The 16,402-nt window shown below is 41.1% G+C and overlaps 1 protein-coding gene across 2 annotated transcripts in view; it reads right to left on the bottom strand.

Annotated features, from left to right (window-relative positions):
- The window catches only part of WWC2 (WW and C2 domain containing 2), a 183,911-nt gene that overhangs the window by 44,397 nt on the left and 123,112 nt on the right, over positions 1 to 16,402 (bottom strand). For both annotated transcript variants that reach the window (XM_044297357.1, XM_044297364.1), the window contains 4 exons: positions 15,597 to 16,186; positions 2,322 to 2,445; positions 1,913 to 1,966; positions 935 to 1,018 (listed from right to left, as the gene is read on the bottom strand). In XM_044297357.1, coding sequence (XP_044153292.1) covers positions 935 to 1,018; positions 1,913 to 1,966; positions 2,322 to 2,445; positions 15,597 to 16,186 — 852 coding nt within the window. The remainder of the gene's footprint in view (positions 1 to 934; positions 1,019 to 1,912; positions 1,967 to 2,321; positions 2,446 to 15,596; positions 16,187 to 16,402) is intronic.

Here is a 16,402-nt window from a genome sequence, read left to right as displayed (position 1 = left end):
CTGGTAGGAGAATGAAAAGACCAATGCTCTAGAATTGCTAGAAATGCTCTAGAGTTGCTATTACATGTGGAAGAGGTTCTGTTTAAACACTGGTACGTGTAGGAGATCTTTAGAAATGAATAGGCCTTGTGTAAGGCTGCATTCACATCTCCATCAGAGAAGTTCCGGTAGCCTGATCCGGGATAAATGCCGGCTGTTGGCTGGACAAAACTCATGCATGCAATGGTTTTTGTCCAGCTGAAACACAGCAATGGGGATCTGGCGATTAACTAGGGAATCCGTCAGGATGCTCTCGTCCGTCACAGCCTGCCGGATCTGCTTGATGGAGATGTGAACGAGGCCTAACTGAGCACTGGATGTATCTTCGTTATGTTACTAAAAGGTGGGGTACCTAAAAGCCAATCTAGGCAACCTCATCTGCAAGGTACAGGGAATACCGTTTAAGGAATTCATATATACACAGTCCATGGATATGTTTGAAGCCTGACATCAGCTGTAGAAAACCCAGTAGGAAATCAAGAAAAGTCAGTGGTCATATATCAGGTGAGTGGGTGGCAGACATCACAACCCTGATTTATCATGCCTTCACTCCAGACCTCTGGCTTCATAAATGGGGCTTTGGCAACTTTTTGAATTTTTAAGGCATTCACTATATGGGAGGGGAATTGGGTGTGGTTAGCTACTGTATGTTAAGGAGTTTCACTCCACATTTATCACTGAGACTTTAAAAAGAGTTGCAATCTCACTCTAGTAGGAGAGAGTAGGAAAACTAGAGTAGCTTTTTTAGGCAAAAGTGTTAGGTGTAAGAATGACACAGATTTATCAAAGTGTGATATTTGATAAATGTGGTATAAAGAACGCAATGGAAAATGGCCTTCAAATAGTCCCCTCATGAAAAATTCCCTTCCACAAGTATATACAAAGTTACACTTACACTCTGGAGCCATACTGGACTCGAAATAGATGGTTCTTCATCTCACCGATAATTATCACAAAACTGGAATTTCCTGGATCATATCTAAAGAAATAAGAAAATTACATTCTGAACTGTACAGACAAAAAAAAAAAAAAAAGCCTGAATATAATTAACCGCCTAAAGGTGCCCATAGATATAAGATTAACGCTGGCCCCGAATCCACCAACTGCAGCGGGACTGGACAACAATCAAATGTTTATGGGGGTCTATTGACTCTCCCCCAATCACAATCAGGAGGGAGGGGAAGACACCGGACATGTTAGATTTATTCTCATGGGAGATAAGCCTCGGCCAGAGGTGCCTGGCAGCAGCTTATTCCCCTCTCTCCATTGAGAATACATGCACACTCGGCAGAACAAAGCGTGCATGTACGTGGAGGAGTTGAGGGGAAAAGTTGATTGTTTAAGGCTTCTCAAACTGTGAGGAGCTGACCAACTATTTGTGAAAAATAGCTAAGGAGTCAGTCCTGACAATGGTGGTTAGATGATTATATAACAGATTTGACTTATACTGTGCTTATTATAATGTTTGACTGGGTGGGTTCAAGCAGCACCAGGTTCTCTCTGGAAAGGTATTGCCAACCTGAATGTTTCTTTTTTCTGGACTACGTATTCAGAAATCACGGACAGACAATATATTTTTATGGACTGACTGGAAAGCCACAATGAATTATCTATGGCTCACTATACTGATATGGAGTCCTAACAGTCTGCAAATAATCATAACTACAGGCACTATGATCTGATCAAGGACCACCAGCTACAAAATAAAATCATGTCTACAAGGTCCAGACAATTATGAAGTACATAATTTTGACCTTTGTATATGTGTCCAGCCGTATGGGCTAAAATGAACATGTGTGCTTATTCTCAAAGGGGCGGGCGGGATTTGAAAGACATATAAAGGTTTTCTTGAACCAACGATTATGTTGCTCACCTTAGCGTTAGCTGCACTTCAGCTGCCCCAATCACTGGATAATCTTCACATGGCCTGGTGAACAAATGCACAATGTCATAAAATAAATCAAAATGCACAGCTATCCAAATTAAAGGGCGTGTATCAAGAAAGTGAAAAGTGGTAGCTGGAAAGGCAATGGCTGCCCTCCCATAGGTTGTACCAAGGAACACGTGATTTGCTCTGGATTAGAACTAGAGCAGTATCTAGATTACAACAATTAGACAACCATCATCAGATGTTACCAGATTTATTAAGCAGAAGAAATGAACTATGTCACCATGCTGAAACGAGCAGATTCTCCTCCTCCAATGCCATGGAGAGATAACATTAGGAACATTTCGTGCCACAGGGCAGAGCGTGCAGAAGCGACATTGCGCTCAACACTTACGGCTTTATGCATGCTTCATATACACCGCTGTCTCCCGCAACTGACTCGTCCGAAACTGCAGCAGAAACACAAGCGGTCTTCCCTTCTTGGATGTCACCTGCAGACTTTCTTGTAAAGTCAGTATCTGTTCAAAGGAAGAACACAAGTAAATATGGCAGTTCTGAAGACTTCAGACTACTTAAAGGGGTTATCTGAGAGTATAAAATGCCCCCCCCCCCCATATGCCCAGGCCCCTCACATTCAATATACTTACCTGGCTCCCGTGCCACCGATGCAGCTTCTCCCCGTGCGCAGATGAAAACACCTGGGTTGAAGGGAGGAGCAGCCAATTGCAGGAGGGGAGGAGCCTCCCTTAGGGTCAGCCGCAATGCTATGGAGGCTCGTCCCCATCCCTGCCTGCCCCCAGACACCGGATGTTTTCATCCACGCACAGGGAGAAGCTGCAGCGGTGGTGCAGGGAGCCAGGTAACTATATTTAAAGGGACACTGACAGGCCCAATAACCATAATTAGCTGTACATATCCATGCACAGGTCTTCTAATGTGCATTTAAAACATATAAGTATCCCCCCTGTCCACATTATGAATACTGCAAACTCGTGTTTTATAACCTGAAGTAATCCCTGTTCTTTCTGCCCAAGGGGCGGGGTTTCAGCTTCTCTGGGCACAAGAGAAGCTGAAACCCCGCCCCTTGGGCAGAAAGAACAGGGATTACTTCAGGTTATAAAACACAAGTTTGCAGTATTCATAATGTGGACAGGGGGGATACTTATATGTTTTAAATGCACATTAGAAGACCTGTGCATGGATATGTACAGCTAATTATGGTTATTGGGCCTGTCAGTGTCCCTTTAATGTGGGGTGCCCAGCTTATGGGGGAGCTTTTTATACTCTTGGATAACCCCTTTAAAATAGAGTAAAGAGAACCTGTCACCTCTCCTGACATGCCTGTTTTAGCAACTACAGGGTGAGTCAAAAGGTCTCAGGACACAGTTTTATTTTAGAAACTAAAATGTACAATAAAATATCTGAATACCCCAGCAAGTAATGGGTGAGGGGGCCTATGTTTTAGGACCGCCATATTGGATCAAGTGCAAATTTTTCCAATTTGAAGGAGGTCATGTAGCATATGAAAGACTACCAGAATTTTCTCCGAAATCGTTGCCACAATCAGATTTGTAATATCTCTTGTGGTTCAAAATGTATCAATACAGAAAGTTCAAAACTTCAAAGTTTTAAGTTTTGTGTTCAGCATCAGGGGACAAAACATTGAACACGTCAAAAAGCTGTGCATCACAGGGAACGTTCCCCATTGTTACAACTTTCTGAGTTGATAACTTTTTAAACACAAGAGATACTGCATTTCTAAGAAATTTCTGGTCTTCTTTGATATGCTACATGAAAAAATTTGCACTTGATCCAATATGGTGGCTATGTTCTGGACATAGCCTAAAAGATAGCACCAAGCTGGACCTTCATTGTAAATTGCTAGTAATTCATTCATCAGTTCTAGAAGGAATAATAATAAACAAAAAGGTACAACATCGGGTCATCTGAAACTAAAAGTCCTGTCCAGGGGCTGTTCCACAAATGGACATTTATGACTTATGCAAAGGATAGGCGATACCAATCCCCAGTATAAGGGTTCTGAATTCCCTGTTACTCCCCACCACACGACTGCAGTGATAAGACCTGTGCATGGACCAGTGGACCGGCATGAGCATGGCTCTACATGTAAAGTCTATGGGAGGTATGGAGACGACGGCACTGAACCTAGTGGCAAGGCGCATGTTCAAGCTGTGCTTCATCTAAGCTCCTCCTTACTGCAGATGTGCAGTGAGAAGGAACGGGGAGGATAATGAGCGGCAGTGGTTCCAGCAGGAGCCCCCAAGGTTTGGACATTTACCGCTTATCCTGTGGATAGGTGATGTCCACTGTGGGAATATCCCTTTAAGTATGAAGAGACGCCCTTCTATCACGGAAACATATGTACACTGAACATGTACATTTTGAAAAATATGGGGACTATTAGAGCAGTGTCAGAAGATGTTTTAGTGTTATTATTTTCTAAGTGCTTTGGGAGTTGAGCAATACTTTTTAAATCATTTTATTTGAAAAGTCAAACACTGAAAACCTCCCCGTTGGTTACATCTACACTTGTCAAAGGAAGCCTTTATTTTCCCAATAAGTGTGTTCCACCATGTGCTGCACCGCGTTCCGTTTCATCTGTAACCCACATTCACAGGCTGGCCCCCCACAGCGTGCCAAAAGTCTTTATTTAAAGGCGCATTTCTGACATTCCAAGAGGGGCTTTCATCCACCGGCGAGAAAGTGCGTAGAAATGCATTGAGCTCCCTTCTGAGCGCAGCCCTTACATCTTGTTAAGATGTTTAAAGTTCCCTGGCTTTAGATTGTCGATTTGATTGCCGAATGTCTTTTTAAGGTGTAACAGAAGAATGCTGATTTTACTCCCTTTTAATGATAAAGAAGCTTTTTATATTTCCTTGTGTGATGGGGTGAAGGTGGTGACATGATTTATTAATTACCCTCAGGAATACCTTTAACCGTTCTGAAACTCTGGCAATGACAGACACCGACTCGGGGAGGACTTCACAGTCACTCTGACATATCTTACCAGCGAGAGGCTGGATCCACAGTCACCTTGTAATGGGACAATGCAAAAGGGTGCAGTCTTAGCACGTCCTGTCTCTGCTGAACGTTAAGGTAACGGCCAAAGGGAGAGAGAGGCGCTCATAGGGTAAGTAAATCGAGGTACAACAGCTTCCTTCAAAGAGCCGGTGGATACGATAGACTCACCTGTTATGGTTGCACCGAAGTTAAGTGCAACCGTATTGCAGGTGAGCTGTGAGGTATAAAAGGTGCAGGTCGGTGCTGCCAGATGCGTCAAGAAGCCCCTTGGGACGAAGCTTGTCACTGTGGAGTGATCAAGCTGGTAGACGATCATAAGGCGCATTACCACGAACCAGTACAGGATACAACAAAGTTTATTTTGAGACAGCGCTTTTCCGGGTCTCGATGGCCCCTTTATCAAGTCTGTCACCCTAGTTTTTTGTGCAGCTGGGTGTGTACTGCCTGGTTTCTTCTAAAAAAAAGGCGCATGTCCGTACCTTAATTTTGTTCTTGTTACACTTGGAGTGAGTGTAGCGGTTCACCGCTACAGTCCTATGTGCGGCACGTGTAGAAAGGGTACACAGGCTTGACAAAGGGGCCATCGAGACCCCGAAACGCGTTGTCTCAAAATAAACTTTGTTGTATCCTGTACTGGGTTGTGGTAATGCGCCTTATGATAGTCTACCAACTTGATCACTCCACAGTGACAAGCTAAGACACATTTTCTGCTGAACGTTGTCTGTGGGTACCCAATGTGTCTACATCATGTGGCACAATGGATGCCAGTAAACTGTAATCTATACATAAGATGCTGGATCTGGAAGCAGAAGACCCCTGGGCATGCATGTGTTATCACAGCAGGAAGGATGCAAGGTCCAACATAAAGCACCAATTGACATCTGACAGCAATAGAATATTCCTGTATTCTTATATTTTCAGCAAAATTTACAGCCCTTCAATATGGGAGATGAATAATCCTGATTTTTTTAAGCAGCTTAGGCTGTGTTAACATCTGAGATGGAAAGTTTCGTAAGGGACCTCAGAGACCGATTCAGTAAAAAAATAAAAAATAAAAAAAATATCTGCATTCTGCGCTGCTTCACGCTGGATCATGTGATGCAAACCTGACAGACTCTACTATAGTGAATGGGGTCTGTAGGGTGCCATTCGTAGCAGTCATGTGACAGATCAGGATTCCGTTATGGTCACTTTTCTGCTCCTATAATAGAGCGGAACAATAGCAACAAAGCCAATGTGCACAAGGACTTGCTGTAGATTTAGTAGTCTTGCTCTATACAAGTCTCTGGAAATCAGGCAAATTATTACAAGAGCTAATTACGATAAGCTATTTTGTGTGGCTACTGTTTTCTTCAGAAGTTGCTGACAATCTAATGTGTATGAGGAGCTCCTGACTCTCCACTAACAGATTATGTCAAGGAAAGAAGGATTGGGTTAGTCAATTTCAACGCCTGATTCTTTTGGTTTCTCAGGGGACTGATGAGGCCAATTACTGGTGATGAGAGTTTGTAGAAATGCTCATTCTTGAGAACTGACCCATGTTTTGGTGCTGCCACACGTCACAGCTGTGCTACGTTTTTGGTGTGGCAAAAACGCACCCAAAAAAAGCATATGTTTTTTGCAACACTATACCTGCATTTATGGTGCATTTCTTCTCAGCAAATGGAAAACACACAGCATACTTAAATGACATTAACGCATCTATTTTGCAATTAATGTAATTCAGTTTTGCTGTGTATTTTCCCCTTTTCATTTTTTGCTCCCTGCTTCCCGGACTACGGATCGACAGATTTGATTTTTTCAGAGCTTAGGGCCGATACCGATAACCTGTGAACTTTCAGGCTGATAGCCGATAACTTATACTGATATTCCGTGCATTTTTATTTAAAAAATAAAATAAAAATTTCTGTTACAGCATACACCACAAAGGAGATTTAAAAAATATATATATATATATATATATATTTTAATAGTTTGGACTTTTCGGACGTGGCAATATGTGATATGTTTATTTATTGTTTTTATACTTTTTATTTAATAACTATTTCCCCCCCTTAGGTGCTAAAACCTGAGATCTTTTAATCCCTTGTCCAACAGGTGAAACTCGAAAAATTAGAATATCATGGAAAAAAAGTCAATTTATTTCAGTAATACAAATTAAAAGGAATTTCATTATTGCAGCTTAAAATGTTAATTTTCTGAAAAGGTTCAATATTTTAGGCTCAAAGTATCACACTCTAGTCAGCTAAATAATCCATACCCCCTGAGCCAAGGGTACCTCAAAATTGAGACTTTGGGGTTTCATAAACTGTAAGCCATAATCATCCAAATTATAAAAATTAAAAGGCTTGAAATATAACGCTTTGCATGTAATGAGTCTATCTCATATGTTAGTTTTACTTTTTAAGTTGCATTAATGAAATAAATTAACTTTGCACAATATTCTAATTTTTCAAGTTTCACCTCTAGTCACCCTAATAGAGCTCTATTACAGTGAATAGGATCTTACATAGTACACACTGCAGCAGGGGAGTCACCATGGCAGCCAGGGCTGCAACCGATCGGAGCACCAGGATTACACTGCTGGGGCTCTGATCAGAAGCTGCCACTACCACCAATGAAGAGGAGGGGAGGGCACCCTGTGGCCACTGCCACCAATTATTTTAATACTGGAGGGGAGGGTGCACAGGGCCACCAATCATAATTAACATTTAACACAGGAGGCGGGTGTGTCGGTGCAGAATCACAAAGCCGGCACTCTGCCTCTGACAGGGAGCTGCGATTAGCGGCAGCAGTTAACCCCTCAGGTGCGGCACCTGAAGGGTGAACTGCCGCTGATCGCAGCTTCCTGTCATATAGGCTGGGCACCGCCTCCTGTAGTTGTATTAGACGTCAATTCTCATTGGTGGCGCACTGCGCCCTCCACTCTTCCTGCCGTATCTCCTCATTGGCAGCGCAGCACGGGGAAAGTGACTCCTTCTCCCCTGTGCTGCTGAGGAAACATGAGCGCGCTGACAGCAACGCGCTCATGTTCTGTGATAGCGCGATGGATGCATTATTGGCAAGGTTACCTATCCCGGACCCATAATTTTTTTTTATTTTTCCGTTCAAATAGCCGTATGTAAACTTTTTTTTTTTTTTTGGTGAAACAAATTGTACTTTCTAATGGCACCATTTGATATTGCATAGAATGTAGAGGGAAGCTTAAAAAAAATTAAAATGGGGTGCAATTGGGAAAAAATAAAATATCTATTCCGTCAGATTTATGGCTTTGTATTTACAGCATTCACTATGCAGTAAAACTGACTTGTGCTCTTCATTCTCCAGGTCAGTACAATTACAGCGATACCACATATGTATAGTTTTTCTTGCATGTTGATACTGAAAAAAATACAAAAAATATTTTCAGCACCATATTCTGATCCCCTTAATTTTTTTCTATAGTTATGTCTAAGATGTGTGAGGGCTAATTTTTTTGCAGGACGACGTGTATTTTTTTTTAATACCATTTTGGGGTGTGAATGACTTTTTGGTCACGTTTTATTGAATTTTATTTGAGAGACAAATTGATGAAAAAAAAAAAAAAGGCAAATCAGCCATTTTTTTCCCTTTACGCCATTCACTGTATGGGCTAAGTTTTTTGTTTATTATTATTGTAATAGTATGGGTGTTTAAAAAAAATATATTTTTAGAACTTTTTTTTTTTTTTAGGTCCAAGTAGACAACAACATACAATCATCAGTTTGCAATTTGTATAGAATAATTGAATGTTCTCTATTATCCTATACAGAAATAGCTATATTACAATTCAGTGCTGCCACTTGCTGGCCGGAATTGGAATATATAGATAATGAGCCTGGAAGCCTAGTACAGGCCCGGGCTTATTAGAGAGGTGTTCCTGTCCAAAAAGCGCGTGCTTCCAGGTTTCTGGCCTTACAAATGCCGTGATCACATGTCCAAGATCAACATTACTGCTGATCGCGGACATTAGCTGCGGGTGTCTGCTATATGAAACAGCAGGCACTTTCTAGCTATAGTGCTGCTCCACTCCAGAGCAGACCTCTCCCGTACATGAAGGTGTTCATTGGGTGATGGTGCCTTTTGACCAGCACCTGAAATAATGGTTTCTGTGCAGGACAGTCTGTGTAAACTGGTATTTGCTGCCCTGAAACAATGATTTTCCGTAGAGGCAAGTGATTGATCATCCCCATACAGAAAGAAGGTGATTATACATACTCATGGGGGTACTATATTTCCTTATGGAGAGCACCTTAAATCGCTGTGGGAGCTTATAGACTATACATGCTCCTCTGGAATTCTGGAAAGAAGATATGCAAATGAGCTACTTGCTCATTTGCATACCTTCTTCCCAGAATTCCAGAGGAGTATGTAAAGCCTATTAGCCTCCTCACACCGATTAAAGCACTCTTCATAAGGAGATATAGTACTCCCAAATCCTGACCTAGGCCTCTCATCCAATACTCTCCGCTGTGATCGGGCAGGTGCAGAAGATGCGCCTGCCCGATCCGGGGCAGGGGTCCAGCAGTCACCGATAGCCGGACCCCTGCTGCATGAGCCGGCATCGGTGAAATCACCGATACCAGCGCAATAACCCTTGATGTGCCGCGGTCACCTCTGACCACGGCACGTGTGATGGGAGGGAGAGAGCAGCCATCTGGTCTCCACGCTGCTGTGACGGGGACCCGATGGCAGGGAAGGCAGATCGATGCCTTCCTTAGGCATCATTGCTGCCGTCCGTAACAGCCTGCGAGATCCAGCCTCCTAGATCTCACAGGCAAACAGGCTGTAAGTGTATTACAGTCTGTAATACAATTACAGCCAAAGCATCACAATACAGAAGTATTGTGATGCACTGTAAAGGGGATCAGAACCCCAAAAGTTGAAGTCCCAGAGTGAAAAAAAAAAAGCGCGTTTTAAAAGATAGGGAAAAAAAGACGACATATTAGGTATCGCCGTGTCTGTATCGACCACCTCTATAAAAAGATCACATGAGCTAACCCTTCAAATAACAACACTATATTACTAAAAGTGCAACACCAAGCGATCAAAAAGGTGTATGCCCCCAAAATGGTACCAGCCTAACAGTCACCTCATCCCGCAAAAAATTATACCCTACCTAAGACAATCGGCCAAATAATAAAAAAAACTACGGCTCTCAGACTACGGAGACACTAAAACATGATTTTTGGGGGTTTCAAAAATATTATTGTGTATTTACTTACCGTAAATAAATAATAAAAATTAGATGAATTAGGTATTGCCACGTCACTAACAACCTGCTCTATAAAAATATTACATGACCCAAACCCTCAGGTGAACATGTAAAAATAAAAACTGTCAAAAAAGCAATTTTTGTCACCTTACATCACAACAAGTCATATGCACCCCAAAATAGTGCTAAACAAACAGTCATCTCATCCTGCAAAAATGAAACCCTACCTAAGACAATGGCCCAAAAAAATAAATAAAATATGGCGACACCAAAACTAGGGATCGACAGATTATCGTATTTACCAATATTATCGGCCGATATTCAAAATTTTGATCGGTATCGGCATGTATTTTGCCGATATTCCGATAGCTTATGGGGAACACAGATCGCGCTGTTGACAGCGCTCTCCTTGTTCCCTCAGCAGCACAGGGGAGAAGGAAGCAGTGTCTCCTCCCCCTGTGCTGCTGCCACCAATGAAAGGACAGGGGACAAGAGAAGGGGAGGGGCTGTGGCCACCAATGAAGATAAGTCTCTCATTAATTCATATACAGAAGGCGGGAGCTGGCTGCAGAATGACATAGCCGACTCCCGACCTCTGAGCTGTAGCTGCGATCCGCGGTAGTTAACCCCTCAGGTGCCGCGGATCGCAGCTACCGCTCATAGGAGGTCGGGAGCCGGCTATGTCATTCTGCAGCCAACTCCCGCCTCCTGTATATGAATGAGAGATTTATCTTCATTGGAGGTGCAGTGCGCCAAACCCCCCCCCAGTATTAATCATTGGTGGCAGTGGCCGCAGGATCCCCTCTCCCCTCCTCCTGGGGGCTCCGATCGGTTACCATGGCAGCCAGGACGCTACTGAAGCCCTGGATGCCATGGTAAGCTCCATGCTGCTGTGTGCACAAAAGCACAGAGCAGCAGGGACAGTTTGAGCTCCTATTCACCCTGATGGAGATCTATCAGGGTGAATAGGACAAGGGTTCTAGTCCCTAAGGGAGCTAAAAGTTAGTAAAAAAAAAAAAATATATATTTAAAATAAATAAAAACACCAAAATATTAAATATAAATGGAAAAGAAAGATTTACAAAAAAAAAACCTACACATTAACAATAAACATAAATTTTCAGCAGATTTGTGTAGGAATTATTTATTTATTTTTTCAAAAATGAAAATACCCAGAATATCGGTATAAATTACCGGCCTAAAAGTTCACAAATTATCGGTATCGGCCCTAAAAAACCAATATCTGTCGATCCCTAACTAAAACATGATTTTTTTTGTTTCAAAAATATTGTGTAAAACTTAACTAAATAAATAGTAGACATTAGGTATTGCCACGTCCGTAACGACGGGCTCTATAAAAATATCACATGACCTAACCCCTCAAGTGAACGCCATAAAAATAAAAACTGCTAAAAAAAAAAAGGGAAATTGTCACCTTGCATCACAAAAAGTGTAATAGCAGGCAATCAAAAAGTGATATGCATTCCAAAATGGTGCCAATCAAACGGTTATCTCATACTGCAAAAATGATACCCTACCTAAAACAATCGCCCCAAAAAATAAAAAACCTATGGCTCTCAGACTAAGGAGACACTAAAACATGATTTTTTTTTTCTTGTTTCACAAATGATATTATTGTATAAAGCTTTAATAAATAAATAAAAAAGTATGCATATTAGGTTTTGCCACATCAGTATCGACCTGCTCTATAAAAATATCACATGACCTATCCCCTCAGGTGAACACTGTAAAAAAATAAAAAGTATGTAAAAAAAGCAATTTTTTGCCATCTTACATCACAAAAAGTGTAATACCAAGCGACCAAAAAGTCATACACACCCCACAATAGTACCAATTAAACAGTCATCTCATACCGAAAAAAATGAGCCCCTACATAAGACAGTCGCCCAAAAAATAAAAAATAAACTACGGCTTGCAGAATGTGGAGACACAAAAAAAAATAGTTTTTTCCCAAAAATGCTTTATTATGTAAAACTGAAACAAAACCCAAAAAGTTGTCATATTTGGTATTGTCGCGTCCATAATAACCTGCTCTATAAAAATATCACATGATCTAACCTGTCAGATGAACGTTGCAAAGAACAAAATAAAAACTGTGGCAAAACAGCTATTTTTCGTTACCTTGCCTCACAAAAAGTGTAATATAGAGCAACCAAAAATCATATGTACCCTAAAATAGTACCAACAAAACTGCTACCTTATCCCATAGTTTCCAAAATGGGGTCACTCGTTGGGGTTTCTACTCTAGAGGTGCATCAGGGGGGCTTCAAGTCCGACATGGTGTCAAAAAACCAGTCCAGCAAAATCTGCCTTCCAAAAACCATATGGCGTTTCTTTCCTTCTGTGCCCTGCCGTGTGCCCGTACAGCAGTTTACGATCACAAATGGGGTGTTTCTGTAAACTACAGAATCAGGGCAATAAATATTAAGTTTTGTTTGGCTGTTAACCCTTGCTTTGCTATTGGAAAAAAAAAATGGATTAAATGGGAAAATCTGCCAAAAAAGTGAAATTCTGAAATTGAATCTCAATTTTCCATTAATTCTTGTGGAACACCTAAAGGGTTAACAAAGTTTGTATAAATCAGTTTTGAATACCTTAACGGGTGTTGTTTCTAAAATGGGGTCACTTTTTGGGAGTTTCTACTCTTGAGGTGCATCAGGGGGGCTTCAAATGTGACATAGCAAGATTATCCCAGTGAAATCTGCCTTCCAAAAACCATATGGCGTTCCTTTCCTTTTGCGCCCTGCCGTGTACGCATACAGCAGTTTACGACCACATATGGGGTGTTTCTGTAAACTACAGAATCAGGGCAAAAAAACATTGAGTTTTGTTTGGCTATTTAACCCTTGCTTTGTTAGCGGAATAAAAATGGATTAAAATGGGAAATCTGCCCAAAAAGTGAAAGTCTGAAATTTTATCTCCACTTTCCATTAATTGTTGTGCAACACCTAAAGGGTTAACAAAGTTTGTAAAATCAGTTTTGAATACCTTGAGGGGGGTAGTTTCTAAAATGGGGTCATTTTTGGGTGGTTTCTATTATGTAAGCCTCACAAAGTGACTTCAGACCTGAACTGGTCCTTAAAAAGTAGGTTTTCGAAATTTTCTGAAACATTTCAAGATTTGCTTCTAAACTTCTAAGGCTTCTTACGTCCCCCTCCCAAAAAACAAAAACAAAAACAAATGGCATTCACAAAATGATCCAAACATGAAGTAGACATATGGGGAATGTAAAGTAATAACTATTTTTTTAGGTATTACTATCTGGTATAAAAGTAGAGCAATTTAAATTTGCTCATTTTTCTACATTTTTGCTAAATTTGGTACTTTTTCATAAATAAAATGAAATATTTTGACTCCATTTTACCACTGTCCTGAAGTACAATATGTGACGACAAAACAATATCAGAATGGCTTGGATAAGTCAAAGCGTTTTAAAGATATCACCACATAAAGTGACACTGGTCAGATTTGCAAAAAATGGCCTGGTCCTTAAGGTGAAATATGGCAGGGTCCTTAAGGGGTTAATATCCGAGCCATGTCTCAAGGCCTATTTAAAGTGTTAAACATTGACTTATAGGATAGCTGCCTTACATCTGATGCAATCAATCAGAGGCAGCGCTTGTTAAGAGCTCATTTACATTCCTTCTCCCCACTTTATTTTTATTTTTAAAATTACTAGAGGATCTGTGATTTAAGTCTCTCGAGGTAATGATGAGATGATTTGTACGAATGACCCCACAGATGACTACTTGGCAATACTGAGGACAATCATTACCTGTGTTTGGCTGGATCAATACTGACCTCTAAACTCTGCCTGCATAAAATATAGATTGGGATCTGTTTTTTTTTTTTTTTTCAGTTAAAAAAATAAAATAAACAATGGGACAGGAAACTGGTCAGACATTCTCCTCAAAAACTGGTATTTAGGAGTACAAAGCTGCATTTCTACATGTTAACCACTAGATGGCAGAGTGAAACAGCAAGTACCTTCAAATTTTATAACCGATTTTTTTTTGGTATTCCTTTTTTTTCCTGTGAAGACACAAATTATCCCAAATAAGCTCGAGTATTAAATTCACACTGCTTCCATGCAGTAGGGGGTCTTTTCAATGAGGAACCAAGCTGCATTTTTTCCGTCTCAAAGTGATGCAGGTTTTCAAAAATGCTGCTTGGCAGGCGAGAAGCACGAACAGCCCACAGTCTCCAAATCTGCTTTTGTTTGTATTTGCGAAAGAACACATACCTCGGCTATTTCCACTCTAATTAGATCATTAGATAAGCAAATTTGAATGACAGTCCTAGATATACAGCATTTACATACACTCAAAGGACAGAGTCTCCCAAAAAACCTTTTCTAAAACACACAGGTTGGTGTCCGAAATAGGAGATTCCCAATGGCTCAACTACAAATTGGCATCAGGAATATTTAGACATTTTCTGAAATACAAGATAATTAATGAATGTTACAATATTGTGTGGATTGTCTACTGAGTGTCATCTTGAGGCTACATCTATGGATGGAGACTAGCTGCTATGATGTCTCCCCAAAATATACACGAAAGAAGATTCTGCTCCCTAACATGTTCTCTTTCAGAATCACCATATGGAACATTATAGAGAAGTACTGAACAGTATTGATGTGAATAAAGCACAGGGTGAAGTATAACGCTCACTATTGAAAAGCATTCTGGTTTTGCCATTGTCATCGTCAACTGACAGGAAACAACATGTTATCACTTACTAATAGTGATTGCTTATCTACACATGGCAAGGTTGAGATGCAGCCGTGCTACATTTGAGTACTGATTATAATTTGTGCTAGCTGTGCCCTTTTTGGCCGTGAGAGGTACTCGAACATCACTATAGCGCTATGTGGTTGTACACTAATGCCCTGATTTCCTGCACTCTATAGCGGTCATGCGACTCCTGGATTTGTTAATGATTGTGGCGCGCACCACCAATCCGGGTTCGGCTTAGTTATGAAATACATTTATGTATGTGTTGCTACTCACAGTAACCGCGCATGTGGGAGACTAATGAAGTCTGGTGTAAACGGTGGCCCTCTTGAAAGAGCCTCATTGGAGGCAATACATTTTTATGCATAGACGAAGATAGGGATAATATAACTGATGCAGATGAACACATCGGGTTCTTCCACAGCAGGAAAAACCAGATTTGCTCATCACTACATTTAATCACTGATAACATCTCCCCATGTACAAATGATCAGAAATAGAGATTTAACTGTATGAGTTACAGGGTTTACAAAACTACATATTATACAGCAGGAGGAGCTGAGCAGATTAATATGCTGTCTGCAGATTGCACTGCATTTGGCTGCAGGTTATCAGGACATGTTACTTTGGTCCTTACCTGTGCTTTCTGCTGGCAACGGTGCATTTGTCTCATGCTTTATGCCTTTCTCCTCAGAGAAGGCTGGAGATTGCTCTAGACAAGAGTCCAATAAATGCTGATTTTCACTGATGCTCATTTCTGAGAATATTCCAGGAAAGTCAAAACTCTCAAAATCTGTACCAATGGTATCCTGAGTAGACAAAGAGAAAGCTCCTTCCAGCACTGGAGGAGAGCCTGGTGGGGACAATGATGACAGGGAGGACAGGGAAGAGAGTGATGTCACAGACTTCGGAGGTTTGGTTTCTTGGGAGTCCTCTTGTGCAGTGGGCAGGTTGGTATACTCTGGCCTGCCATGGGAATGCACTACCTCATTCTCATGAATGGTAGTGATAGGCCCGGCTGGAATGTAACCACTTTTCTCTTGCAGCAAGAAGTCCAGCTTGTACTGATAGTCCAGGTCAGATGGACTGTCTCCTTGACTGTAATACAGGTCTGTAGAGCTCAAAGAATTGAGAGATCCACGACTAGAAGTGTTCAAGGACCCACGACTGGATGCTAAGGAGCCAAGACTGCTTCCTGATGAAACAGATAATGTGCTGGCAGACAGGCTGTATATATAAAAGAAGGACACTGTTTTAGTTACCACAATTATGAATTATACAAGTAATATATAAAAAATAATAATAATAAGACATCAGCTTTGATTAACCTACAACTCTTCTGCAGCAGAATTTCATTACCAGTACCAGCATACATGAGAGAGTTAACAAATCTCATTTACCCGCTGCAAAAGTAAGCCACGGTGGAATATGGCTCGAGATACC

Source organism: Bufo gargarizans, chromosome 1 (assembly GCF_014858855.1).
Source record: "Bufo gargarizans isolate SCDJY-AF-19 chromosome 1, ASM1485885v1, whole genome shotgun sequence".
Classification (NCBI taxonomy): Eukaryota; Metazoa; Chordata; class Amphibia; order Anura; family Bufonidae; genus Bufo; species Bufo gargarizans.
The sequence above is the reverse complement of the archived record's forward strand: the minus strand, read 5'-3'. Positions and strand labels throughout refer to the sequence as shown.